This window comes from Lepisosteus platostomus, chromosome 7 (genome assembly GCF_059453375.1).
Source record: "Lepisosteus platostomus isolate fLepPlt1 chromosome 7, fLepPlt1.hap1, whole genome shotgun sequence".
Lineage (NCBI taxonomy): Eukaryota > Metazoa > Chordata > Actinopteri > Semionotiformes > Lepisosteidae > Lepisosteus > Lepisosteus platostomus.
In genome coordinates this window covers 60,637,613-60,664,651 of record NC_142617.1, presented here as the reverse complement: position 1 = coordinate 60,664,651, position 27,039 = coordinate 60,637,613, and the positions used below count along the sequence as shown (strand labels likewise).

At 41.8% G+C, this 27,039-nt stretch overlaps 2 protein-coding genes and 1 long non-coding RNA gene across 4 annotated transcripts; 1 reads left to right on the top strand and 2 right to left on the bottom strand.

Moving 5' to 3' along the window:
• Positions 1-808: 808 nt before the first annotated feature.
• Positions 809-7,066, bottom strand: sec11a (SEC11 homolog A, signal peptidase complex subunit). Of its 2 annotated transcripts, none has more exons than XM_088641533.1 (6): positions 6,981-7,066; positions 3,748-3,857; positions 2,999-3,148; positions 2,047-2,166; positions 1,551-1,608; positions 809-1,449 (listed from the first exon to the last, which is right to left on the bottom strand). In XM_088641533.1, the coding sequence occupies exons 1-6, from the start codon at positions 7,050-7,052 to the stop codon at positions 1,399-1,401; spliced, it is 561 nt and encodes a 186-aa protein (XP_088497659.1). In that variant the 5' UTR covers positions 7,053-7,066; the 3' UTR covers positions 809-1,398. The 2 variants fall into 2 exon arrangements, with proteins under 2 accessions (XP_088497659.1, XP_088497660.1); XM_088641534.1 differs by lacking the exon at positions 6,981-7,066 and adding an exon at positions 5,669-5,865.
• Positions 5,868-7,298, top strand: LOC148659381 (uncharacterized). Its single transcript, XR_015940455.1, has 2 exons — positions 5,868-5,942; positions 6,198-7,298. It is a non-coding gene; the product is annotated as an uncharacterized LOC148659381 (long non-coding RNA).
• A 1,408-nt stretch (positions 7,299-8,706) lies between these two features.
• Positions 8,707-27,039, bottom strand: znf592 (zinc finger protein 592). The gene is made up of 9 exons (XM_088641532.1): positions 26,101-27,039; positions 19,451-21,849; positions 18,970-19,148; positions 17,295-17,468; positions 16,671-16,830; positions 15,889-16,173; positions 12,591-12,703; positions 11,994-12,141; positions 8,707-11,096 (listed from the first exon to the last, which is right to left on the bottom strand). Exons 2-9 carry the CDS (start codon positions 21,827-21,829, stop codon positions 10,629-10,631), a joined length of 3,906 nt encoding a protein of 1,301 aa, XP_088497658.1. The 5' UTR covers positions 21,830-21,849; positions 26,101-27,039; the 3' UTR covers positions 8,707-10,628.

Below are 27,039 nucleotides of genomic sequence, written 5' to 3'. Positions count from 1 at the left end.
TGAAGCAGTGGTCATCTACCAGCTCTGTTGGTCATGTCAGCTAGATTTCAAACTCCAGGCTCCCATAGAAGTTGCTCTTCTCCCAGATTAGTCTAGGCAGTGCCACCACAGTTTCCCGTTTTAGCCTCCTAAAGCCAATTCCTTTTTTTAAGAAGTAAAGGTTTTAAAATATTCCACAATTATTCCAGGCTTCAGGTGGTGTAACAATTCCAGTAATGCAGACTCATTACTGTAAGGTCCTTGAAGGATAAAATCATATACTGTACGTCTCATGTACTTCCTCTCACTAAAACAGCAATGCCAATGAGACTCATGAAATCTTTCACCAGTCGAAGCCAAGTAACAAGTTAAGCTATCATAATAAAGATTTTAGCCAACAGCTAGATGGGTCACACAACCTTTTCTTTTTTTACTTGTATTGTAGAATACATTTCAAACTATGACAAGAACTAAAACAGCATTCACATGGTGTAATAAACAATTGAAATAAACAATTCACTTGTTTAAAGAATTTGCCAAACCAGACACGTACAGTATGTAATTTTGCTATGAAATATACAGAATTGTTGCATAGAAAGTGTTTGCTTTCAAAGCCAAAATAAGCTAATTACACATGCTTTCGGCAGCTAAGGAAAATCGCCATAACTTACCTGGCTGATTAACAGCACATTTTATATATCCTAAGTAATAGGAAATATGGAACTTACAAGTAAGCAAATTACTTTATTAACAGGTAACATTTATGTTTTTATCACTTGTGTAAGTTAAACAGTTTCCTAGCAAAATGAAAGTGAAAAAATAGTCTAGATTCAGAGAAAATGGAAATTCTTTTATTTTTGTTTTCACAAATTAGGCATCTGATAACCTTGGGACATTACACTTCCTTGCAGTGTTTCAGAGGCTAAAGGCGGCTGAATTTTGACTAACTCCAAAGCCGGTCTTCAGAGCTCAGTACTATGTTCAACTATATGTGCATGGGCACTGATGCTACATCAGTTTAAGCTGCTGCTGATGTTTTAAATATAAAAAAACTTACATGACTAAATTTAAAAACGTATGACAGACAAGTTGGTTCCTAACATATATGGAAAAAAGAAAATGGCCAAAAATGCAACTGGGGTTGGCAAAAGGCAGCAAATGTGTAAAAATTACAGAGCATATCTTAATTAAGACCGAAGTTTCCCCCCAGGACGACAAAGCAAATGACTTGTAGAGCTTGGAGTTTAGGTTGGATACCGCTGCCTGGTAAGGCTCGAGTAGAAAAGCAGTCTTTGACTCCGAATACAGCTGTAGGATTTCCAATAGTAAACTGAATTTGTACATTACACAAAATCTCTTTCTAACACTGGTGATGTGTCTGTAATGAGCCCGGCAGCAGCTCCCCTGATGGCCGGCTCCTCATTCCCGGTGGACCAATACGAAGAGACCCAGGAGGAATAAGACCGCATACTAAGTAAAAACAAAACAAGCATTCAGAGACCAGGTGCAATCACATCTACTAGATAATTATTTAGCACATTACACAAGCAAAAAAACACTGAAGTGCCTACCTTGAATTTTGGGTAATCATTCATGAGGATGGTAACAATTCCTATGTATGGCACAAAACTAAAAAGAAACGTAAACGGCATTGGTTTTAATTGACTTGCATTAAACCATCAACTTGCATGATACCATCAACAGTCACTCCGCTGAACTGTTTTCTTCTTCATTTTATAGAAAGCCACAGACATCTAATCATCCTTAAAAAAGGCATTTTAAAACTATTATTGCTTCCAAAGATAAAATAGGCTACCTCATTGTGGTGCTATATCTCATGCCCCAAAAGACAGCACTTCCTTTTAAGAGGAAAAGCCCTCTTTACCTCAAGTGACAGAAAGTGCAGATTTAACCTTAAAAACTTTCTGGTAAAATATTCGCCAGTAAAATATAATAAATTAAATTTTCCTATTGACATGACAACCTAAATGCTTTGTGAAGGAAGCACAGGATCAGTGTTAAGCGTGTGACCATGAAGCTGCTTTATAAAGCAGTTGATAGGCTTACCCTCTGGCTCGGCCCACAACATCTTTCTTCTCCAGCCAGTGCTGCCCCTGCTTGTACAGTCCTCTGTCATCCACTGCATTGTTATCACCTTTGGTCAAGAACTTAATGTCTCCGTTTTCTCTAAGGAACAGAAATATAACACCATATTGATGAAAATGTACAAGATGAAAAAACAGGTGTGACAAACAGTCCTCAAGAAGCTTTTCCAATACAGGGATTTCAGTGAGAATGATTCATTTAAGTATACTAACTGGACAGACCCATATAACGTTCATGCTAAAAAAATGCTTATTTTGTGATTCACATAAGACAAAAACTGTATACATTCCCTTTATTTATGGAAGTGTTTAAGATTTTAAAAGTGAGTCAAACAGCCACCCATCAGAAAATGAGTTATAAGAAAACAATGCAAAAGCCAATTACCTGGGTAGTCAACCTGCAGGTTTTCCAACCCACTGCAGAATTTGTACGTGTCTCCTTAATTAGTGAAGAGATGCTTTATATAAATACTCATTAAGGTATGAAAAACAGTCAAGAGGACCAGAAGGGCTGCATGCTGAGACATTGCTGTCAGACTTGATATATTAACGCCAGCAAAGATCAAGATGACCATGTGTGATTTGGTGACAACCATTTAAAAAAATATTAAAAACGGTTTTTCCATGTATTGACGTAGACAACAAAATTCTCCTTGCATTTCTGTATTTAACAACATTTTGTCAGTGATTGTAGAAGATCAACAAAAATCTCTCCATAAAGGCTTTGAAATGTAAATATTATCTACTCAGCTTTAGCATCAATATTAAACTAAATGGGTTTATAAAACCATTTTAATAAATGTTACCATCTGTTTGGTAGTGTGGATCGGAGTTTTCCACCTCTCACCATAAAGGGTAATCACTGATCACACAGCAGATTGTTTTAAGATGTTCAGATAAAATGTACAACTTACTTTTCGTGGATTTTAAGAACTCTGTGTACTATAGGAATCTCTCTTCCCTCTATCCTAAAGACCACAATTTCGCCAACTCTGATGGGATCTTCTACTCTGTTGGTCAGGAAGAGTAGATCTCCCCTGTGAAACGCTGGCTCCATACTCCCACTACAAGCAATGACAATGACAACACTCAAAACAATCTCAGCATTGCATCTGGATACAGATATGGCATGAGTGAATGACAAACAAGAAAGTGGGTTTATAACCTCCTTGCATCTTCTCATTTTTTACAAACAGCAGTAAAAACAATTTCAAGTTGTCAAGTGGTTTTCTCAGCAAGACCATAAGTAAACTCAAATGAAAGGCGGCTGTATGGAATTCTATTTCAATAACCAGCCAATTCTGATAGGCAGTCCATTTACACAAGCTGTTTGATTTCCCACACAGCAATATAATACATGACTAGCACTGTACATGGAGAGATACATACCTGGTGCGCATCCGTACACAAAACATTGGAAATTTATTCCAAATTTAGAGAAAAATAACATGTTATTGTTTTGCCATGCCAGGCGGTGTATTAGCCTAACTGAAGCCACTGATACTTGCAGCATTATCTCATATAAGACTGGTAAAAGTTAAATGTTTCACATTATAAAATGTTTTATTTAATTCACTCATCTTTTTACACTGGTCCACATAAAAGCATAGTAGGATATCACCTAGTTGCCATCAGAATGCCAGTGAAGGAATCCACCACCTACCTGAGTACAACCACAATAGGACTTTCACTGCCTGTGACTACCATCAAGCCTTTCCAGATCATCAGTGCTGAAGAAACAATCATACCAAAGTTCAGTACCTGGTAGTAGAGCTGAAAGTTGAAAACAGAATGAAAAAAGTTACTATTTCTGTTTTAAGATTTAACATTAAAAAACATTTAAGTAATGTACAAATAAATTCAGCAAATAAATGCATTAGACAAAATAAGAGTCATGTTAATTTAACTACATACAACAGATTAAACAACACTAAACCAGAAAATTATTTTATTTCTTAAATGTTTTGTTTTGGGGGTATTTGCTCAGCTTTACAAAACAGATCTCCAAGTCATTCCTATAAAAGAGAATTATGTTTGCAATTAACTTACCTGGTACAATAATGGAATAAACAAATGCAGAAGGTTATTCATCACAAAGGAGGGTAATAATACAAGAGCTGGTGTACTTGCAGCATCGAGATCATTAATTTCAGAACAGACAAAAGCACCAGTAGAAAAAAAACATGGTAATTAAGCATCCAGGATGGACTTAAAACCAGATGTAACTGAATCTCCAGCCCCAATGGTTTCTGTTTCAATTAGACCCTTAATCGCCAGTGCGAACCGATTTCAATATTCCATTTGATTCCTCTTTTTAAATGCTTATGTGCCGGTTTCAGAATAGCTGCATGCATGTGTTGTAGCTGAAATATAACCAGCTTGACTTAAGCAGAAGGACAAACACTGACTCTCAATGTCACTCCCATCTGTATATTCATTATCAACTGATCACCTGTTAAGAGCTGCTGAACCAGAAATAAGGGAGTAATTTTTAAAATGAGAAAACACCAAGAGACGGCATCATTCTAAGCAGATCAGTTAGAGGCACCAATGAGCACTTGTGAGCGCTGCTAAGCGGAGCGGTGGCTCTGTGGCTCAGGATCTGTGCCTGTGGCTGGAAGGTTGCCGGTTCGTATCCTGTGGCCAGCAGAGGAATCCTACTCTGTTGGGCCCCTGAGCAAGGCCCTTAACCCCAACTGCTCCAGGGGTGCTGTACAATGGCTGACCCTGCGCTCTGACCCCAAACTTCTCTCCCTGCGTGTCTGTGTCCCATGGAGAGCAAGCTGGGGTATGCGAAAAGACGAATTCCTAATGCAAGAAATTGTACAGGGCTAATAAAGTGACGTTATTTTATGATTAAGAGCCCAGTTGGCACAAAAACCAGCAGAGACGGCTACCTCATGATCAGACCTTGAGAACCATTGCCTTACATCATACTAAAATAGCAGTAAATGGTATTAAGTAAGTTTTAAAAAATGCGCACACATACACGTGCAACGCAAAGTCTGACTTAATTATACTGAATTATTATTGAGTATTGAATTGACTGCATCGGCTGTCAAACTACAGCGGAAGCCTTGGTGCCTGAACTTGCTAATCAAACTGTTTAATGAACACTTCCGACACCTCACCCCACATCTCACATACACTTAGGTATTTAAAATGACTTATTTTTTCGGTGTGTAGAACACAAAACAAATCAATAAATAAACCATTTTTAGGGTTTTAGGCAACTGTATACAAACATGTTGGAAAATAAGTAAATATTTTTAAAATGCACTACTCAGGTCTATCACCCCCAATCACTCATACACCTGCAAAATGTACACCGTCGATATAATACACGAATAAGACACTTTAAGTCAAAAGGCTTAAAACGCACTTTGGGCTATTTTAACACAAGGAGAAAAACACCACCAGTGGCTCCACTGGTGCAATATGTAATAGAAATCATCTGTTTAATCACTTAAACTACAAGAAGCCCAATTTCCTTTATAAAGTTACAGCATCAGCCCACTGTTCTAAGGCGACGTGTTCTAAACCGCGTACAAACCCGCTTCTGAACTCCGATATTTCAAACCTACCTGGCGTTTATTCATGCGCCGCACATCATCGAGGAAATCAAGAGACAGCATTTTAGCAGATATTTACTACTTCCGATCAGCTTAAATCAATTTGAGATTTTAGTACAAAAGACAGAAGAGAACAGAAAATAAAACACACATAACGTATTACATGCAGCTTTTCCGGCGTTTCAATACCGGAAACCCCGCCTCTTTTGCTCGAACTTTATTGAAAGCAGAAGAAAGGGACAGACAGTCAAGCCCGATACAAAACAAGAAAGTTTTCAGAGGACAGGTAACTCGGTTTACAGTATGTAGCTTGGTTGATTTCGGCAACTAACTAATCCACTGATCTTATCTAATCAGTTTGATAGCTGTTTTAATTACTGCTGTTCCTAAAATATTTGTTCTCTCAATCAGTAATCGTAAAAACACTGTAATCCTTTTGCAATTTTGCCATTTTAAAATATAACCACTGTTTGTGTCGTGCCTATCAATTGTTAATGCTTTACAAATGTTTGATATTTATTCTGTTTCTCTGTACTCCCAGTACTCGCTTGCTCCTGGGCCTAAACAGCGTTACTCTTGAGATCACATCAGCTGCCAAAATGACGCTTTTTCCTGGTAATATCCCCCGGCGAGCCAGGACAGGGTTTACAAACAGGGACAGGTTACAGACACCCGTCCAGAACAGGGATAACATGCAAGCTCCGCACATAAGGCACCTCAGGTCGGATTCTGGACCGAGGATCCAAGACAAAAACTGTGCAGCATCGCTGCTTTGTCCCCCAGCAATTAAAACCGATTAATCCTGCGTCTGTCAAAATTCACCTTTAGTTAGTTGTCTAAAGCCATCATTTTGATTCTTTAAAGGGCTTTAAAATTGACAATTTATGGCAAACTGACTAGACTGGGAATTTATAATAGCTTTCTTAAAAGTCTAAATCAGCTGTCTGAAATCAGCTAGCACTGCTAAACCAGCCAAACTCCAGAGATTATGAGGCGTTTCACCGCTGTTTCTGTCTGTTGTCAGTGTAATAAATTCATTTAGTCTGTGAATTGATATTTGGTTTGGCGTCTTTGGTTTCTCATCTTCCACTTCGGATACATTAATTTATATAAGAAAGAAATTGATCGTTCCTCCCCGGATATATTTCGAGTGGTAAAATATCTTTATTTCTGGTGCTAGTCATTCACGCAGCTGCTGGATTGTAATGCGTTTTCCTGTCGAAATGCGGGTTTCTTGTTTCTAAAACTTCTTTTTTTCCTTCCTTCGACGGCGCTCTCCGTGAGAGGTGGTACGCCGCCGGGACGTGATCCCTAACCGGCTTACTTGTCTTGCGGGGAGGCCTGTGCCCTCCTGGTTGAAGCCTGACCGACAGAGGACAGCGGCCGGTTCCTCCATCGCGCCCGCCGCCGGAGACGGAGCGCCCCTGGGCACGTGCCGGCGCCCGCGTGAGGCTGGGCGCGCTGGGGGCCCGGGTCAAGAGGGGGTCGAATGCTTTGTGCTCATAAAGGCTTTAGTAAACATTATGGACAAACATCCTCTGTAGTTCACACCTGAAGAAGGCTCCACGGCCGAAACGTTGCGTTCTCCTTCTTCTTTTTTCTCAGCATGGAATAAACCTATGACTTGTTCCTTTGCATCCTCTATAGTTGTCAACACACAATGCATTGTATTCTTTTACCTGTGTGTACCCTGGCGAGGACGGGTGTATGTAGTCCTGACGTGATCCTTCTTGCCTGCCGAAATATCGAAATTGACCGCCGCCTACCCCCGTGGGTTGGGCCGGCTGTGGACACTGGATAACTCATTAACATGTCTGAGAATTAACGTTGTGATTGAGAATAATAATTCCTTACATTTATATAGCGCTTTTCTGGACACTCCACTCAAAGTGCTTTACAGGTAATGGGGACTCCCCTCCACCACCACCAGTGTGCAGCCCCACCTGGATGATGCGACGGCAGCCATAGTGCGCCAGAACGCTCCCCACACATCAGCTATTAGTGGGGAGGAGAGCAGAGTAATGAAGCCAGTTCATAGATGGGGATTATTAGGAGGCCAAAATTGACCACAGAGAGTCAGGACCGCGGTTTTACGTCTCATTCGAAGGACGGCGCCTTTTTACAGTATAGTGTCACTATACTGGGGCATGAGGACCTACAAAGACTGCAGGGTGAGCGCCCCCTGCTGGCCCCACTAACACCTCTTCCAGCAGCAACCTTAGTTTTTCCATTCATGTACTGACCAAGCTCACACCTGCTTAGCTTCACTGAGTTGCCAGTTGTGAGCTGCAGGGTGATATGGTTGCTGGCTGTATAGGTAATGGGGATCCCCTCCACTGACCACCGATGTGCAGCTCCACCTGGATGATGTGACAGCAGCCATAGTGCACCAGTACTCTCACCACACGTTAGCTCTCAGTGGGGAGGAGAACAGTGATGAAGCCAGTTCAGAGATGGGGATTAATAGGAGACTATGATTGATAAAGGCCAATGGGAAATTTGGCCAGGACGCCAGGGTAACACCTCTACTCTTTCCAAGAGATGACCGCAGAAAGCCAGAAGCATCCGAAGGATGTCGTCTTTTTACATTATAGTGTCCCTATTGCTATACTGGGGCATTAGGACCCACAGACCAGAGGGTGTGCGCCCCCTGCTGGCCCCACTAACACCACTTCCAGCAGCAACCTTAGCTTTTCTCAGGAATTTCCCATCCAGGTACTGACCAGGCTCACACCTGCTGAGCTTCAGTGGGCTGTCAGTTGTGAGTTGCAGGGCGATATGGCTGCTGGCAAAGAAGGAACAAACAACATTGTTGCACTAAGCAAGATTGCATTTCCCGCAAACCTTCTTTCCGAATGACAGGACTGACCACAATTGGACCAGATATCCCCACAGGACACGAGTCTGGGGTTCTGCTAAGAACTGCAATCCTACAATATGTAATCACAGCTGTTTTGTTTTCAGTTCCTATCCTAGACTTGCTGTTGTTAAAGGTGATGTGTTGGCTAGTGTTAAAACAAAAACAGAAAAAAGGGATGGTTCACAACATCTTTGGAAAAAACGTGTTTTAATACGAAACATGCATAGATTTCAGAAGAAGCCTGAAAAATTGAAAAATCCAAAACACGCCCAAATCACTGAAATAATGCTCTTTCTGGCAGCAAGAGACTTTTTAAACACACAGGGAGAAGATTATGCAAAGGACACTTTTTTCTGACGTGTTTTTTTTTATTTGCAGTAATCTGAAGTAAACAATACAGCAAGGCACAGAGGCCAACGCAGGTTAAATACATACGTGATGACCTGGGACCAGCTCTCCTCCCAGGGCTGCCTGTACAAGGTTCTCTAAGCTACTGTACACATTATAAAAAAGTACAAATGTTCCTTTTTACAGGCTGTATATAAAAAAACACTGAAATTGGAAAGAGCATTATCTCAATTCATCAAGATAAATATTTTAAATTAGCCTCTTTTAAGTAAACAGTAGGAGCATTCTGGATTTGAGAAAAAAAAGGAACACTTAGAAACATGTGGAAAGAAATGCACAAGGTATACAGCACTTAAATAGGAAGTTCACATGAAAAAAGTCAATATGACTATAAATATACATCTCCAAAGTAATTTATAAAATTGAGTAATATGGGAGATAGGATATTTAGAGAATCTTTTTTCATTTAAATGGCAACAATACAGTACAATGACCTCCCCTAAAAACATCTTGCCACCACGCACTTAGTGTGCTTCATGAAGGTAGAAATGACTATAAAGTTCTCGTTCACCAAAGCACATCGTGACTTTCACGCTCTCCTGCATTCAAACGTCAATACTTAAATGTTGCATCTTATTTCCTGCCAGGACTAAAAAATCTCAAGCTCAACACAATTTCAGTCTTTTTTGTAAACCGATTTAAACTCAGTCCCAAACTGGATTCATCAACGCATTCGCTGATGTACCTGATCAGTTTTTTTTTTGTCCTCTACACAAAAAGTATTTGATCAACAAATGTCATAATTTCTTTGAAAAAGAAAACCTTAAAAAAAAGTTATCAGGCAGACTGAATCTGGAAACTTGTGAATTTGTACCACACATTAGAATGAATACCAGTGGTACACTAGCAACATTTCCTCTCACATTTGTAATTCATAATTTTATGTAAATGAAGATAGTTGGTCTAAAACACTGGCAGCACAGAACCTTGAGGAGCCACTGTCCAATCAACACCTTATGTGGTTAACGTAAGTTTATATTTGTTATGTTATAACAGAAGTAATAAGTTTGGAATTCATGCACATTTATCCTGCATGGAAATATGCCACTTTGGTTACAAGAAAGGAGTTTTGGTATGGAGTGGGCAGGAAAATGTATCTCCTCTACAAACTGCCAGCTAGTTATTCTTAACATGGGGGATGTGTGAAAACCCAAGTTGTACTGAATATCATTTGGTCTTACTGCTCAGTCAGAGTGCGGGAGTCTGAAAAGCACAAAGAGACTGTTTCAATGTTCTTTTCCAGATATAGGTCTTAAAGCACTGTAACTTTCTGTCACTTTGAGGTTTTACAACAAATGTGCCGAAGAGCTTACATATTAAAAAAAAAAGTTATTGAGAGCCCTTTAGGGATAGGGTATGGGCAAACGTAAAAAAATAACTGCAATCTCTTTTCAATTTCAACTTACATAATTGAGTAATATATATAAATATATATTCTAAGCAGACATGATTATTTCAGCCTTATTATTGGAACATTAACTTAATTTTTACATTTTGTTGTACCTGGATTTCTCTGAGGTTAAAGCTCAAATGCACCAGAAACATGTCTCATCATGTTCTCAGGCCTTATAACACCAAACAGAAGAGGAGGGAACTGAAGTACCAAATGTGAAAGCTGCTCAGAGACACACAGCGGTTACAGCGTCCTTGTTTGCCCCATGGCGTGGAGCTGGTAGCAGCTTTTGTGTCGACCACTTCTCTCGCTCACTGATCGGGTCCTGCTTCCTCCGCCCGAACCGGCGTTCCGTGAGCCCGCCGGCGAGCGCCACACGCAGCTTCGCCCTCGGAGGCCGCGCCGCAGTCGTCGGACCGCGGCCCGCCCGCTCCCCCCGCGGCGCCCAGTGGGTCTGCGTCCCTGCTGTCCGCCCCCGGCTCCGCCCGGTCCCCCTCGTCCTCCTCGTCCGGCTCCTTGACTTTGTGGACGATGAAGAGGTGCCGGCTGAGGGAGAGCGGGGAGGTGAAGCACAGGCCGCAGCGCAGGCACTGGGAGGTGCTCTCGTCCGTCTTGTGCTGAGGGATGTGCCCCTGGAAGTCGGCGCTGTCCTCCGTGGAGTAGCCACACTTGGAACACCTGTACTGCGGCTTCAGTCTCTTGGCGGGAGAGGCAGCCGGGGCGGCGTCCCCCGCTCCTCCCGGAAAGGCTGCCTCAGCGGTTCTCTTGGCCACGTGTGCCTAGGCCGAAACATTCAGAACCATCACTCAACCCAGCAGGGACGAGGCTCGGGAGGAAGGACGGGCCTCACAGCTCCCACGGGTGGTTTCAGAGAGTGAAATTCTGACCTCGTTAACCAACCAGTCACACACCCTTTAACCCAATCCATGGTTCACATACTGTATCCCTCTCTGCCAGCACGGCCGCAAAATAACCCGAACTAACCTGCACTTCCTTCTGAAAAACACAAATACAAAGGCTTTCAAGGCTTTTGCATGGGTTACCAGCTAGAGAGGTCAGTGAGAGGTCAGACACTGGATCGCTCTGACCGAGACCACACTTCTAATATGGGAGGAACAGCATCCAAGATGCCAACTTCTCAAGTGTACACTTTTATTAATTATAACTTTATGAGCGATCTAAAAGAAAATCAAAGTGCTGAATGTCATAGAAGCCTATTTTTAAAAATAGTTCTAAAAATAATCCAAGATCTTTGTATAAAACAAAGAGCTTTAACATTGTACAAAGAAACCAAAAAATGTTGCAGAGCCTTGTTAGAATGTCAACATCTAAACTTAGATTTTAAAAATAGGTTAAAAACCATTTATGCTGTTGCTTAAAAAATTATTAAAACATAAGCAATTTTAAGATAAAGAACTTTTATGGAGACCCAGGGTGTTGTCTTCACTGCTAATGTTAGATACTTTATTGATCCTGTGAGGGAAACTGCAGCATTCACATAAGATTAACATTTATATTTAATTCATTTTTAGCTTTCAGAATAGCACTATATATGCAAGGAAGAAAGGGAAAAAAAATTGGCCGCTAAAGAAAATCAAAAAGTGAACCATGATAAAACACCCATTGAAGTTCCCGAACTATGTGAGGGATAAGTGTGAAGAATAGAGTCATACTACCTCTGCAGAGTTTTTATTCTGGCTGTTGTCTGGAGGGGCTAGTTTTGACATCTGGCTGAAGTCTGGGTTTTTAATTCCATGCATCAGACTAATGTGGTTCTTCAGCATGAAGTGTTTCGTGAACGTCCTCTTCTCATCTGTGCAGTACCTTAATCCATATAAAAAATGAAGCACGGTTACACGCGATCTCATGTTTGACTTTAAATGCACGCTGAACAGAGATACATGCTTACGAACTGGTGTGCAATAACCGCAGCCTAAGCCAACAAGACGGAACTGAACACGGAATCAGAAAAGGGCGAAAAAAACAGGACTCTGCTCAGATGGGATTTTTCACCTTTCACCCTAAACCATACGCCAGGTTCTCCGTTAATACCCGAAATTGAATACTGACTGAAAACTTAAAATCATTTCTCAAAATAAATGACTTGGCTTCACAATAGCCAAGATTCCACAACACGTAAATCAAAACCAAAAGCAGAACGCAATCCCTCTCCTTCTGTGGCAGGAAGAAGGAAGCCACGACCGACCCCCGCTGCGGCCCCAGTGCATTCCCACCGCACTTGGAAGCCAGGCTGGCGAGGCTGTGAAACTCACCAGCAGGTGTAGCTTTTCTTCTTTCCGTCGTGGTCGTTGCGAATGTGTCGTCGTAAACTGGTGGAGGAATTAAACGACCTGTCACACTGCCGGCAGGGATACCTCTTCATTGACTGGCGGCACCAAGAGAGAAGATAAGATTAAAGAAAAGGAGCTACAAAGAAAACTGAAAAAGCAGAACATTTAGATTTGAAATCTCCACTTACATTTTTTATTACAAGGATAAGTACTTGATTCAGAAACATAATTGTGGCCTCTGTCCTTGAAATTCATCTTTAAGAAATTGTTATTATTACTAATTAACAAGTCTATGTTTTAAGAAAAAAAACTATCTTCAAGATGAAGAAACATAGCCTGTTTCTTTAAATGCCCATTCATTGCTGCTTACAGCATCACTGCACAGAAGTTGCACTCGGTGGATAACTGCTCCTGTGACACTTTTATTACAGTTACATTACTCTGACATATCTGCATAACGAAAGAACTCAAACACTTCTTGAGACTGAGCTGTTCTTCCTGGATTGGGTTTAATCGTAATGGGGAGAAGCAGAATGAGTACGAAGGCCTTATTCATGGCTTTCAATCAGGGACTCGCTTAAAATTCTAATCAAGTTCCCTGAAAATATGATTAATGTTATTCTCAGGCAAAATGCATTAACTGATGAAAATGTGGGACAAGTCTATTTTAGCTATGTTACACAATCAAGAGCGTAATAAGTGAGGCAGAGAACCATCTGTTCCCTAATGCGAGACCTGAATACAATTTTACTGCTTAAATGTATAATGGACAGACTAAATTCCGTAGAAAAGGAATCCACTTGCTTTTCCAATAGAGTAAATGTCCAAAACCTATAAATGATCTAAGAAACAATGCTCAAGTTCAAAACTGAAACCTAAAACCCCAAACCAAATAATAAGATGATTAAATTAGAGACTAAATTATTACTGCTTATGCTAATATTCTGTGTGACATGCATGATGCATGTCTTACAGACAAAGCTTCTTATATTGGGATCAAGTTTATTTTTTTAAATAGGAAAAAACATGCATAACAACAAAACTACAAGGAATTACATAAAAAGAACATGTATACAAATAAAGTAAAACTAACAACGCTGTTCACCGAAAACTCACAGACACTTGGCCTGGAAAAGCAGAGACCAGATCCAAAGCTCTGAACCTGCACTATTTAATTCAGCAGATGACAATGTGAATTGCTACCATGAACTGAACAGCATTCATCGTTAGCCAGAAGTGCAATGTGGCCATAATGGGTTCAATACAGAGTTTAAGGATAATTTCACTGTGGCTGTAAAACCCAGTAATAAAATTTTAAATTGCATTGCATTGCATTAAAACCACTCAGCAGGTCATCATTAAGAAGAAATACACATGGATCAGTCTTCAGATCACTCACAAAATAGACGCTACACTTCCTACTTGTTTCATTATGTTGCAATATGGATAGAAGTACCATCAATATTACAAATGGAGTAAGAAAAGTATATGATGATTCTCATACAAAACCATCTACAAGGAGTCGCATATGCTCTTTAAGTAAATGTATGATGTACTGTTTGAAGACCCTGTTTATTTTAGTCCTTAAACACATTTAGTTAAATCAGTGGTTCTCAAACTATGGTACGCGTGCAATGAATAATCGGGACGGGTTTTCATATTTTCTATTTTAATATGTGTCGAATATGCAGCCTACGTACTACGATACAGCGCGTGATAATACTTGAGTGGACACAAGAGCTACTATGTAATTATACACCATTCTATAGGAATGCGTGCTAAGAACATAAGTGACCAATTGTATTTTAAAAAAAAGTTATCTCCAGCAAATGGGGAGGTAGGAGAATGTGTGTGACTTTGGAACAATGCGTGCTACGAACGCTGGCAATCTTGTGAGCACAGGAAAGCGTGATAGATAAACTGTTCTAGGTTAATTTGAGAAAAATACACTGAGCGTCTCTGTGTTTCGCTCCCACGCGCATGAAATAAAAACTTCTTTTAACTTCTAAGATGGACTCCTGAAACGGAAACAGGGAAAAATGCAAGCTTGCGGATTGCTAAAGCAGGTAAGCCCCACACTACTTGTGAAGAACTTTGTTTACCATTGGCAAAAGAGCTGACACATATTATGTGTGGAGAAAAAGCTGCTAAACAGCTCGACCTGCTGCCCCCTCTAAAAGACACAGCCACTCATAGAATTATTGATATGGTGGATGATGTCAAAAGTACGCTGATAGAGCTCGTTAAGATGAGCAGATGCTTTTCACTGCAATCAGGTGAGTCTGTAAATGTCGTCGGTTTGGCCAATTTGCTCGTTTATGTTAGATACGAGTTTGAGGGTACCTCCCATGAGCACTTTCTGTTCTGTAAGCCGCTACTAACAGGAACTACATGAGAGCCCATATTTCAGCTTCTAAATGAATTTATCGAAGAAAATGGCATCGACTTGATAAAATGTGTCGGAGTTTGTACAGATGGTGCTAGAGCAATGACAAGCCGACACAGCGGTGTAGTTGCACGAATTAGAGACGTTACTCTAGAAACGAATGGACACATTGGAACATACACCTCGAGACCTGTGACAACAGAAACAAAGCAACATATCAACAAGACCATGAGGATAAAGAGTATGCAACAAATGTAAAACTGAAACTTTGCCAAAATAAAGCACATCGGATGTAGACAACAATAGGCTAAAGGTATGCATGCATACATGCAAACCTTTGTATACTGTCCAATTCAACTATTAGAAAGTAATGGTGGAGCAGGAGGAAAAATATTTACACATTAATGTAGACAGTTATGAATTTCAGAGCCATACAGTGAAAAGGAAGGATCAATCGACTTCTAAATGAGAAGGTGGCAAAATATTCTAATGCAAACAACACAAGTCTGCACGGTAGAAGAAGGCTTCATGAAATAAGAATTAGGAAGAGAACAGAGATCATTGTCAAACACTTCACTTAAAGTATTGATGCCTTTCATCAACCAGTTTAGGTCAACAAAACGTTGGTTTCTTGTCCTGTCTGCCTCTACTAATACAGCTGGGTGTTGCTGTGCAATCCGATTGAAGCACCTCACTCAAGGGTACAACAGCAACGTCCTCATCCATCACCATCCCTTCTGCAGCCAGATCTCTGCCCTGCTCCCACGTGGAGGATCCCAGTCACCACTAGCTAATGGCAGACTGCTGGCGTCTGCACAATCACGCTTAGCCCAATCATGTGTCGGGCAGGCGGCCTCACTAGCGAGACAAAAGAAGGGGGGGAAAAAAAAGTACCTTTCCGTGACTCTTCTTCATGTGAGACACATAGGTCTCTCGATCAGGTAGCCAGTGCAAGCAGTCCCCACAGGTCCAGCCCGCATTCTTTAAACTGAATTTGCTGGCCGCCTTCTGCGCCGCAGGCCTCTCCTTTTTGCTGGCTGGGGGGGCAGCGTGTTTAGGGGGGCTATTGACCTTCGGCTGCCCATTCACCGGCACGACTCCCTGGCTCCCCGGAACAGCCTCCGGCGCGAGGTGCACACTTTCGTCCGCGGCCGTTTTATACACCCCATCGTGGACCACCTGAGAAAAAGACTTGACTTAAAATACTGCAGGATGGGAAAGACGGAAACCTGCAAGTTTTATAACTCCGTATCTGGCATCAACCGAGCAAGACACATCCCTGGACATCCTCGGTGTTTATATAAAAGTTAAAATATGACTCTTTTGTCAAAGAGCTTCAGTCCACAATTATAATTCAGCCTTAAATAACACACCACCAGAAGATCATTACTATGTGACCCTAAAATATAAAAGCCACAACAATACTCCTAGTAATATCCCCTCAGTCTCAATCAACGTTTAAGGTTAAGCATTCAGTTCTGATTCCAAGCATTTTCTATACAGAAACTAAATTAGAAAAAAACGTTGGTTTGAGTCAATGTAGAAACGAGCAGAGAGAGAGAGCAGAGAGAGGTGTGAGATGCCTTCAGTTCAGCAAGTCAGCTGGGAAAAGGTTCTCAGAGATTCCTGCCACGTGTGAAGGCAACCCAGAACAAGGTTTGTGTGGCACTACAAACCTTGAAATGCTGCATCAACAGCTGTTTCTGTATGAAGACCAGCTGGCACTCTGGGCACTTGAACACACAAACAAGCAGCTTACTGGAGTTCTGATGGAAGTGCTGGAATAATAACTTCTTCTTTTTAAAAACCGTTTCGCAGGAACATTTGTAGATGAGCCTGCAACACGAAGAACCTTGTTAAATCAACCACTGTAAAATGCATTCAAACGAGTGAAAAGATAACTTTTAATTACATTAAAAGAATTTCAGTTGCTCAAGTGCACTATATACACAAAAGTTGAATAACAGGCACAAATTAGCTCAAAATATTAAATATGTGTAATCTTAACATCAAACACATCCATCCCTTATCAACATGCTAATTGAACTCTTCATCTGAAAGACATCTTAGAACGAATTATCACCTTGTTAGAAGAGCATTGATAATTTTCTAAATATTAATTGTTGCAAGCAAAACATACTAGACATCCCAATAATAGACAACAAGTTTGCGCGTTCTGGCAGATGGACACAATAACCACAAGGTTCATGGTTTGTTTGTAAATATGCAATACTGAATAACTTTATAAAGGTAGGAAAGAGGCGTGGATGGAGATGCAGTTAGCCGTACGTTTGACTTACTGGGGCGCTGCCTTGGAAGTTTCATGCTTGTTCTTAATGTGCACTACGCTGCTGTCGGGAGATTTAAACGCCATCGGACAGATGGAGCACTTGAAAAACACCTCGCAGTGTTTCTCCTCAATGTGAGACTTCAGAACATAAAAGGACATGAAGATAACGTCACAGTGAAGACACCTGCAAGAACACAAGCAGGCCCAACTGAAAGAAACCAGACCAGCATTCTGTCTCAATTCCACTACAGTTACTTCGAGGAGCTCAAGGTGCAATTCTGCTGAAGGGGGAAAAAAAGAGAGGTCTGATACTGACCACCCACCCGCTCAATCATGAGCAATTCAATCTATACAAAAAGGTGCTTTTTAATGCCCCATAATTCTTTCCTTTCTGCACAGTCAGATAAACTATGATGCAAGGGTCCTTTCTGTAGAGATGCATACACGCTGCTGAGCTCACTGTCGGGGCTTTTGTTATGAAATGATGCAATACTGGAAATAACTATGGAAACAGATGTATTAGAATAAAGTAGGCATACAATGCAAATTGCATTAAGCAAACATGCACACGTAAGCAGGATTCATTATTACAGAAAATACGCAGACAGATGAATACATTGTTCGGAACACTAATGTTTGCCTAACAGCTTCCTTTCATTCTCCCACACATTGTAAGAACAAAATAAAAGGGACATACATATGACTGTATACCAAATGATACATATACCTGATGAAATGTATATATTCATTAAGAACAGTGAATAACTGAACAGAAATGTAAACCACTACCTGCAGCATCAGATACATATCTTTAACATAGTTCATCAACAGCAGGGGCTCAACACCATCTGAGTGAAGGTAAGTAAAAAAGGGATTCCAAGCACACTGAAATCAATCGATCTGTTAAACAGCCACTATATTTCTTAAGAGGAGCATATTGTGTCAATAAGCTAAGTCATCAATCATGTGATGCCGTTTCTCTGTTCTTCCCATAGCAAATAAGGTAAGATTATTTAAGTCGGAGGAGCAGCAGTAAAAACTGCAGATTTTTTTACAAGGTGGAATGAAAAATGAGTGGTCAGTGTTGAAGAATAAGGTGAAAAATGATCTAGCCTTAAATTCCCAACTGTGTTCCCAACAGTTGAAACTGAAATTGTTGATTTTTTAGGCAGTACCAAAACATATGAAATTAACTGCTGAGTGGTTTCTGAGCAGTGCTGGCGAACATCAGTTTCTGACAGGCGCACGGTATATGGGATTGGCTGCCGGGCAGCAAATCACATTGGGCCATGTCAACACTTGATCATACACTTCAATATTTCACAAAGTTTATTGTCTACACAAAATATACTCCTCTGTCATTTGAATTCTGCACTACATACCAATTCCGTCCGCTATTCCCACGCTTAGTTCCAATACAGTACGTACCAAACTGACGTGCGGTTCGATGCGCAATGGCTACATAATTAAGCAAAAAAAGGATTCTGGGACACTGCGAACACGGATGATTTCTTTGCTCTCTTTACAGCAAGTAGGGAGCCTAAATCAACTAAATGAACGACGATCACACAAAACCTTAGTCCTAAGCCACAATTAACAGCAAAGTTAACTAAACATCCAACTGCCCTGAATGACTGTTTCCCCCTCCAAGGTGTCACCAAAGCTCCATGTGCTAGCTTACTTACTTGTAGCCAAACTTGCGCGCATAGTGAAGGCAGTTCTCCTTGACGTGCTTCTGGAAGTCTGCCGAGCGGCTCACAGCCCCACACTCAGGGCAGCAGTAAGGCGACTTGTGTGCGTGGATTCTCTGGTGAGCCCTGTAGCTGCACTTGTTCGGCAGCATCATCATGCACACTTGGCATGTCTGCACAAGATGAGGAGGCACAAACAAGCAAACTGCAATGCAGCGCTCAGTCATGTCACACACGTCGTGGAGCACGTAATCATTAGAAGCCTTACACAACCTCAAGGCTAGCAGAAAAAAAAAACAGCCCTGTTTTTGTTTTCGTTGTTTTTTTCCCCCCTTTGCACCCATTCAGCTAAAACCCATTTCTACTACTTGCTACAGATTCAATCCAAAAGCAGAGTGAGACAGCTCAATAATAAAAATAAAAAAATCAAAGTGTTGCAATGCCTTTCTCAATACAACATGAAACGTCCACCTACCAGGCCGTCCGTGTTCTCCGAGGACCTCTGGTAATGACCTGCAAGGGAAGGGTAATCGGAAAGCTGCTTGCTGCAGTCCAGGCACCTCAGGCCGTGCCGAATGATTCTGTCTGGGTACAAAGGCATGACCGGCTGGCTCTTGGTAGGACTTGCTTGGGCCACAGAGCCAGCAACGAGCTGTGTGGCCTGGGGGACTACGGGGGCGCAGGAGCTGCCGGGAGCGGGCAGGAACATCTGGTCCGAGGAGATGGGCCTCATGAAGAGCTGGGTGCACTGCATCACAATCCCTTTGTTCTTGTGCTCCCGGGCGTGCGCCAGCAAGCTGCACTTGTTAAAGAACAGCAGGGTCTTCGCACAGTGCATGCAGGCCACCTCGATGTGCACGCTTCTCCTGCCATAGTGGTACGCCAGGCTCCTCTCCAGCCCGAAGGAGTCCCCACACTCCAAGCAGCGATAGCCCCGTGCCGGCAATCGGATGTTACACTCTGGGGGCGGGCAGAGGTTAGGAATGTAGGATGGCACAGGGTTGGCCGCATTTAAGAGTCTGTTCAAGGTCCCTACAGCCCCACTGGGCGCAATCGAGGGTGGGAGCTGAGGGGCAGCTTTTTTGATCTGGTGCACCAGAGGAACTGAGCTGCACACCATGGGAGAGGCAAGCTGGGACGGGCTCTGGCGCGGGGTCGTGGATCTCGCACTGACCGAGGCAGCAACACTGTGAGGGACCAGGTTCAGGTTGGCCAAGTGGACAGCTTTTGGAAGGAGGCTGCTGTTGGCAGCGCTGGCCACCTGGACCATCGCGGGCTTCTGCCGTTTTTGCTCCTGCTGCTGGACGACATTCACAACCCTCATGATGGCACTGCTGGCTTTCCGAAAGGGCGCTGAAGGGTGCGATGTAGCGTTCTTGTTAGGAGTCCCTTCTGATTTGACACATGTGGTCTTTGAAGCTGCCACAGGTGGCGGCGGTGCAGAAACCGGGGGTGTGTTTCTGTGGTTGGTTTTACTCCTTCCGTTTTCAAGAACAATCTCACTGGTAACATCGTGAGAAGGGGGTGTACAGGCTGCGGGCCTGGATGTCAACTCATCACCAGCGATGTACTGGGCTGGGGACATTTCAGGGGGAGACTGGAGCTCTTCCAGCTCCGAATCGGGTAACACACTGGTGACAGTTCGCTTGATTTGCCCAGAAGAGGTTTTGATGGTCTTTATTCTGACTCTTGGGATAGCAGGAGGGGAACCGGCCGCCAGAGAAGGAGATGCTTTGCCACTGCTGTCACTGCAGACACTCATCGGACTGTCTGGCTGCTTGTTAGATCGCTTCACTACCTCCAGGGGACTCCTTGGGCTCTTTGGAGACTTGGGCACTTTAGGATTAGCCTTCACACGCTCCTTTACCGATACGAAGGGGTCTCTGGATATGGGCAGCTCCTCCTCTTTTGGAACCTCTGCAACTTTTTTGGCGTTCAGTGCCACCAGCGCTGCCAGGCAGGACGACAGCTTGGAGTTGGCTGGTTTGATGCGCTGGCGAGGCAGAATGGAGGAGCCTAAACTAGTCTCAGTGAAAAAAGAATTCTTTGGCTGACCAACATTATTGCTGTGAAGATCATCAAAGGGTAACAGGGGGCTTTCAAGAAAGCTGGCCCTTTTAACATTTTCTTTGATGCCGTCTTCCCCCTTCTGTGGTGTCCTAAACTCCTCCGATTGGCTGTTTTCCTGGTTTTCAAAGCAGTTTCCAGCCTCATTCATTGGTTCTCTCTTAGAGCACTGGTCAAACATGCTGTACTCCGGGACCTTTCTCAGACTGTCCAGGACTGAGCGCTCGGCAGACACAAACATAGGAGCAGCGGGGAAATAAGGTCTCTCTTCCTGTGGTGGTCTCCCGTCGATTCCGTTATCCTGGGATTCCTCGGGTTCAGGGCTCGAGATGGGACTAAACTGGGACAAGGACGTCTCCCTTTCAGCCTGGAGGGTGTCCACTTTCTCCAAGAAGCCTCTCGGGTTATCCCCGTTCATGAAGGGTGGCTCAAACTTCCCACAGCTGCTCTGGCCCATGTGGTGGGGATCCGCGATGGTACCTGAACTCCGAAACCCATTATGTAACAGGCCGTGTCCAAGGTGACCACTGTCCTTCTCGGAACCGGACTCAAAGGACTCTTGGCGGCTGGTGTTCTTCACAATCACACTGACCGCAGGGACGTCAGGGGCTGGGATCGCATGGTGGACAGATATGTTCTCGTCCATGCATATTCCAGCAGGTTTCAAATGACCCTCAGCTTCATCATGGCTGGCCTGAATAGCCTCTTTGGCATCCAAGCTGGTGGCATCAGGGATGTCAAAAGCAGCCAAAAGGTCATCAAAATCTGGGGTCTTCATGTCACCCATGTTTGGAAACCTAGAAAAACCTGCAATTTAAAAAACATAATATTACTAGAACAGTAACATATTCTGCAGTAAACAAACTGCCCTACTATATTTATTATTGTCTAATCAACAATTGTGTAATCAATTTATTTAAACAAAAAAGAGAAGTGAATCCAGAAAATGTCCTTTCCAACCTGACAAACTCATCAAGACCAGATCAGCAGAATTCGCACCTGACTTTTTGGAAATTAACATTTATTGTGACTGCCTGCTAAATTAAGAACTACTTCTGTCTTACACAGAAGAATAAAATGTTTACACTCATTGTTAGCGATCCGAACTGCAACACTGCATTATATGATTTAATGTTAGTGTCTGGTCTCAACACGTCACGTCATTTTAGAATAGAAATCCCAGTTATCAGAATTTCCATGAATTGCAATTTGGTAAAACCCCATACTGGATCATAATGCTCCCCATTACAAAACGAACAATACAATTTAGAACCACACTGCCCTTACACCATATAAAATATGAACAGAACACATGATTTCAGGTGTAAAATGTAGTCAAAAACCTTTTTACTTATTTACAAATACCTTAACAAATCAGTGAAATAATTAAATCTCACATATCCTTCCTTTATTATACCTGCATGCCCTTCAATATCAGGGATATCTCTCATTTTGAAGTGGCAAAAAAACAAGTTAAAAAAGGTTTTGCCTTTTCCCAGATACAGGTCCCGATGACTGTTGCTCGCAGAAAGCATGTGGAAGCCTGCAGCAAGTTCACTGTGTATGAATTATCACACAAAGAATGTAATAAAACCTCCGGAAAGTTAAGCAAATTTTCCAGTGACCTTTACTGTACAGTTCATCCTTTTAATTAAGAAAGACGACCTTCTTTATTTATGCAATATTACAGGCGATTTAGTTTTAAGAGCACAAAAAAAGATTAAATGCAAGAACTTAGCCAGCCCTTTGTCTCCATGTTCGAAAAACAGTCACTGCAGCTATTTTCTGTACAGCATCATCAGCTGCAGGATTTAACTCCATGCAGCACCACCAACCAGATTCTGCAGCCTTTTTAGCTTGGCGGATTTTTTAGTGACAGTTGAAATGTTAAAAATGAACTGCATTATCACCTTCACTTTTTCCTCCCCAAGAAATGCTCAAAAGGAGATTTCGCCAATGTTTTAGCACCCAATTTCAATCTACAGCGAAACAAAACCATATTATCTTGTTGTCAGCACAGCCCTGGCTCTTGTCCAGACTTTTGTGGGACAGCTCAGTCTTTAGCAGGAAATGTGCACTGAAAGGGATCTGCATGTACACAACACAGACTGTACTGACTTTACAGTTGAAACGGCAAAACCCACACACCCTGACTACAACGCTGGAGCTCCGATTCTTGCTTTTGAATTAATGTCAGTCTTGTGTAGGTTTTAGAGTTCACAATTGTTTGTTTGTTTTTTCAGATCCATGGCAGGAATCTCTCATTTTCCCAGTGAAGTTTCAGAATGCTCAAGAATAGGTTAAGGAACAATGCTTTACTTCCTCTTTCCCTTGAGCTGTTCTGATCTGCTATCGGATTCCTTTTGTACAGATGTCTAAGCCCTGGTCTTCACAGCCACCACATTCTGTGGTGGTGGTGGAGGGGAGTCCCCATTACCTGTAAAGCACTTTGAGTGGAGTGTCCAGAAAAGCGCTATATAAGTGTAAGCAATCATTATTTTTATTATTATTATTCTCTGCCTTGACCAGAGCACAAAAGATGAGGGAGACTTGCTGCAAATTGCAGCGGTGCCTCTGTCACAAAGTTCCCTCTGCTCTCACAAGGATCCCCAACACCTGTTGCTACAAAGTGCAAAAGAACGAGCCCAGCTCGTTCAGCCTGCACGCTAGCAAAGGCGTGAAAGACGGTTAACACTCATGAGGAGAAAGACAGCAGACTAGAAGCAATAAATAGAAAAGGAGAGAACGTGAATCACAATCACAAAAGAGCTTTGTTAGGAGAGTGGAGATGAAGACACCTGTTTCAAAAAGAATCACTTCTGTGAAAATAATTTAATTGGCACAGGTCTTGATTTACACATCCAGCATGTCTTGTTTTTTTTTTAACAAGTACAAGAACTCCAACTTATCTGTAGTTTTCTTACAGCTTTTCCACACTGACAATCATTGTGGACACACCTCCACTATTTATGCTAAATCATGACCTACTTCTTTAAAAAAAAAAACATAACCTGTATAAGAAGGCATCATACTCTCTGTTACAGAAGCAGTAGCATACAGGTCTAGTCAACACCATGCTCAGAACACTCTATAAAACAAACACCAGAAAAAGATAACAAGATAATCGGTAGATTAAAACATCAAACAAACTAAAACAATATTCATCATAATACAGCCCACATTTATGTAACCTCTCCATCCTACAGTAGGCGAATGCAGGCGTAAAATGTCTACTAAACACTTAGGAAGCAAGCACAAGTGGATTACTAAATTGAAACCTGCAGTTCTGGTTACTTTTCACAAAACAGAGATTATTTACTGCGAAAAAATCTGTTACAGCAAGTAGATGTGCGTATCTTTGAAGTCTTTTCTATTTTTCTGCTTCCCACGTATTTAATTCCCAGCTACCCGGATTCTGAGAAATTGGCTTATATCTTTCTTTTCAATCATCCTTGTCCAAGCAGAGACACACGGCTGCAGAAAGAGCCTGTGAGCTCTGCAAGCTGAACCCACGGGTGCCATGCAGGAAAGGACAGGAGTGCTGGAACTTTTTAATTTTTCACCACTGGACAAAAAAAAAAAAGCATGGCATGACAATTTCATTTTCCACTCCATCTGTAAACCAATGAAATGTAGCAACAATGGAAAAAAAGACTTAGGAAACTGATTAAATGACAGGCAAAATACAAAACAATGCTTCTCTGGTATTTAAAGTAACAGGAAAAGCTTCAATGGTACTTTTAGTTTCATGACAAAACAAGAGAAAGGACCCTTTCAGTGATTTCAGATTTATTCACCCAGCTGAAGCACAAGGTACAGTCAACCCCATGCATGAACACATGACAAAGCAACAAAAAAAAATCAGCTCAGTTTGCGGGGTTTGCGGAGTTTCCAGGGCACTTAACTTAAATACGGACTTTTTTTTTGTATTTCTCTGAACTCTCAAAAGCGTCAGACTGAGAGCAACTTAAAAATAAAAATGCTAAAACGACTTCCTGGAAAGAAAAAAAGAATATGTAATGACTTGTGCACATCTCTCTAGAACAAAAAGTAAAAGCGTGGCGATTAACCACAAAATACTGCACGGCGGTGGATTTATCGATTAAGCCATCCTTGCTAAGACTTGATCTCAAGGCTTCAGTTTTTCCAGTTTAGAGTGCTGAGTGGCCACACCTGGGATTTGAAGTATGCTACATGTAACATGAAGGATTTCGGTTTCACAGAACTCATTAGTTTCCAAGTCATACGCGTTGTCCCCCCTTACGGTTGTTCAGAAACCCCAGTCCCAGATGTTGTGGTGTTCTCGCACAACAGCTTCTCAGTTTATCAAGGAGGAGGTGCTTGAAAACGCGCCAGAGGAATATTCTACAGCAGTTTCGAGATCTGGAAGAAACAGCAGTTGTTCCTATGCCAGATATTCACTCCTACGTCTTTACTACGATTACAGTACGACCATAGGGCCATAAAAATCCATAAAGAAACGAATTAAAATACACGAAGCATGCCTATGTCATTACAACCACAAGAAAAAGCAGCAGTGCAATATATTACACAAAACACAAAATCGAGGCAGGTTTTAAGTTGCCTATATATATATATGTTCAACTTCCAGAAAAATTCATACTTGATGGCCTACGTAAAAAAAAATTGTTTTATTCTGATTAAATATTTTTCTATGACAAGTTATTTCAGCAGCCTTAATGAGAACGAAAAGCAAAAAAAAGATTTGCTTAAGTTCTTCAGTAGTCCATGAACTATGCGTTTTAGGCAAGCACTTCGAATCCGCTCACAGACTGCATACAACCAAGATATAAATAAGAAAATATAAAAGGATTTTTAAGAGTGAAAACATCGTCAACAACTCGACTTGCAAAAGACTTTTAAAGAAACGTCAAACAGAACAATCCGGGAAGTTTTGGTTACAGTAAAGCAACAAACCCCAGATGTTTCATTCTACGCGCAGGCTGCAAAGCCACACACCAGAGGGTAAAGAGCAAAGTATGTATTTAGTTGCGAATGTAGATACTTTATGCAAAACAAGAAAAGAGACATATTTACCATTTGGATCCTGTTTATTCACCGTAGAAAACGTGCAGATTCACGTGATCGCATGGCTGCTGGCTTGGAGTAAACGTACATTTTCACGATTATTCCAAACTAAAGCGAGGTGACATGACAGACCCTTGCCATTATCACAATTTTAAATAATACGTGAGAATCACACTGTTCATATCATCGCTCTATTCCCCGCCTCAATAAAATAGCTCCAAAACCCAGCTGCACATATATCGTACCTTTTTAAGGCCCCGAGAGACGCTTGTAAATTTTAACTAACTACAACAATATGCATTTAATGTTCATTATTTGTTGCCAACTACTTCGATCACGTCTACAAAGTGCTGCTTTCTGTCGCCAAGTCATTTAGCTCGGGTCTACTTTTTTTTTTAAAGAGAAGTTTCTCCGTGCGTTTCACACGTAGACGCCGTCCATGTTGACATGAGAACACCGAGAAGTTAGCAGTGGAATGCAAATGTAATCACTTGAAATGATAAAAAATATATATATATTATTTTTCTAACCCCCCCGAGGCACGGCCTTTTCGATCGTTTTTAACTTGCTCAGCTAATTTATTTGGTTTTAGTTTTCACTTCTCTGCGGATGCACCGAAATAACATCGGTTTCTCAGCGGTTCATTCATGCTTTTCGAAGTCGCAGATTTCTTTATTTCCTTTACTTCTTTAAAAAAAAAATGTTGTTCCCAGTTTCGCCCGTTTCTCGCAGCCCTTCCTGTCTCAGTCAGAGATTAAGCTCAGTTACTGCTCTTGCTATCAGGACCCTAAGTACAGCTCCAGCAACGCTCTTTGCAGCCCAGCGAAAAGAAAAACATGCCCACACAGAACTAAAAAGCACCTAAAATATGCCTGGGTTGTATTGGTTTAACTGGGTCTACTGCCACTAGCATGAATATGAAATAAGTGCTTGTTTAATCATTTCACT

Bases quoted from the DNA above. Each gene is read 5' to 3' on its own strand.
- znf592 (XM_088641532.1), bottom strand. From the start codon at position 21,829: ATGGGTGACATGAAGACCCCAGATTTTGATGACCTTTTGGCTGCTTTT. The intron at 12,142-12,590 runs GTGAGTTTCACA...ATATGGATTAAG, and splicing joins AAGAAAAGCTACACCTGCTG to GTACTGCACAGATGAGAAGA. The intron at 11,097-11,993 runs GTAGTATGACTC...GTTTCGGCCTAG, and splicing joins AGAATAAAAACTCTGCAGAG to GCACACGTGGCCAAGAGAAC.
- sec11a (XM_088641533.1), bottom strand. From the start codon at position 7,052: ATGGAGGAACCGGCCGCTGTCCTCTGTCGGTCAGGCTTCAACCAGGAG. The intron at 1,609-2,046 runs GTAAGCCTATCA...GTTTCTTTTTAG, and splicing joins GTTGTGGGCCGAGCCAGAGG to TTTTGTGCCATACATAGGAA. The intron at 1,450-1,550 runs GTAGGCACTTCA...GTTTTTACTTAG, and splicing joins ATGATTACCCAAAATTCAAG to TATGCGGTCTTATTCCTCCT.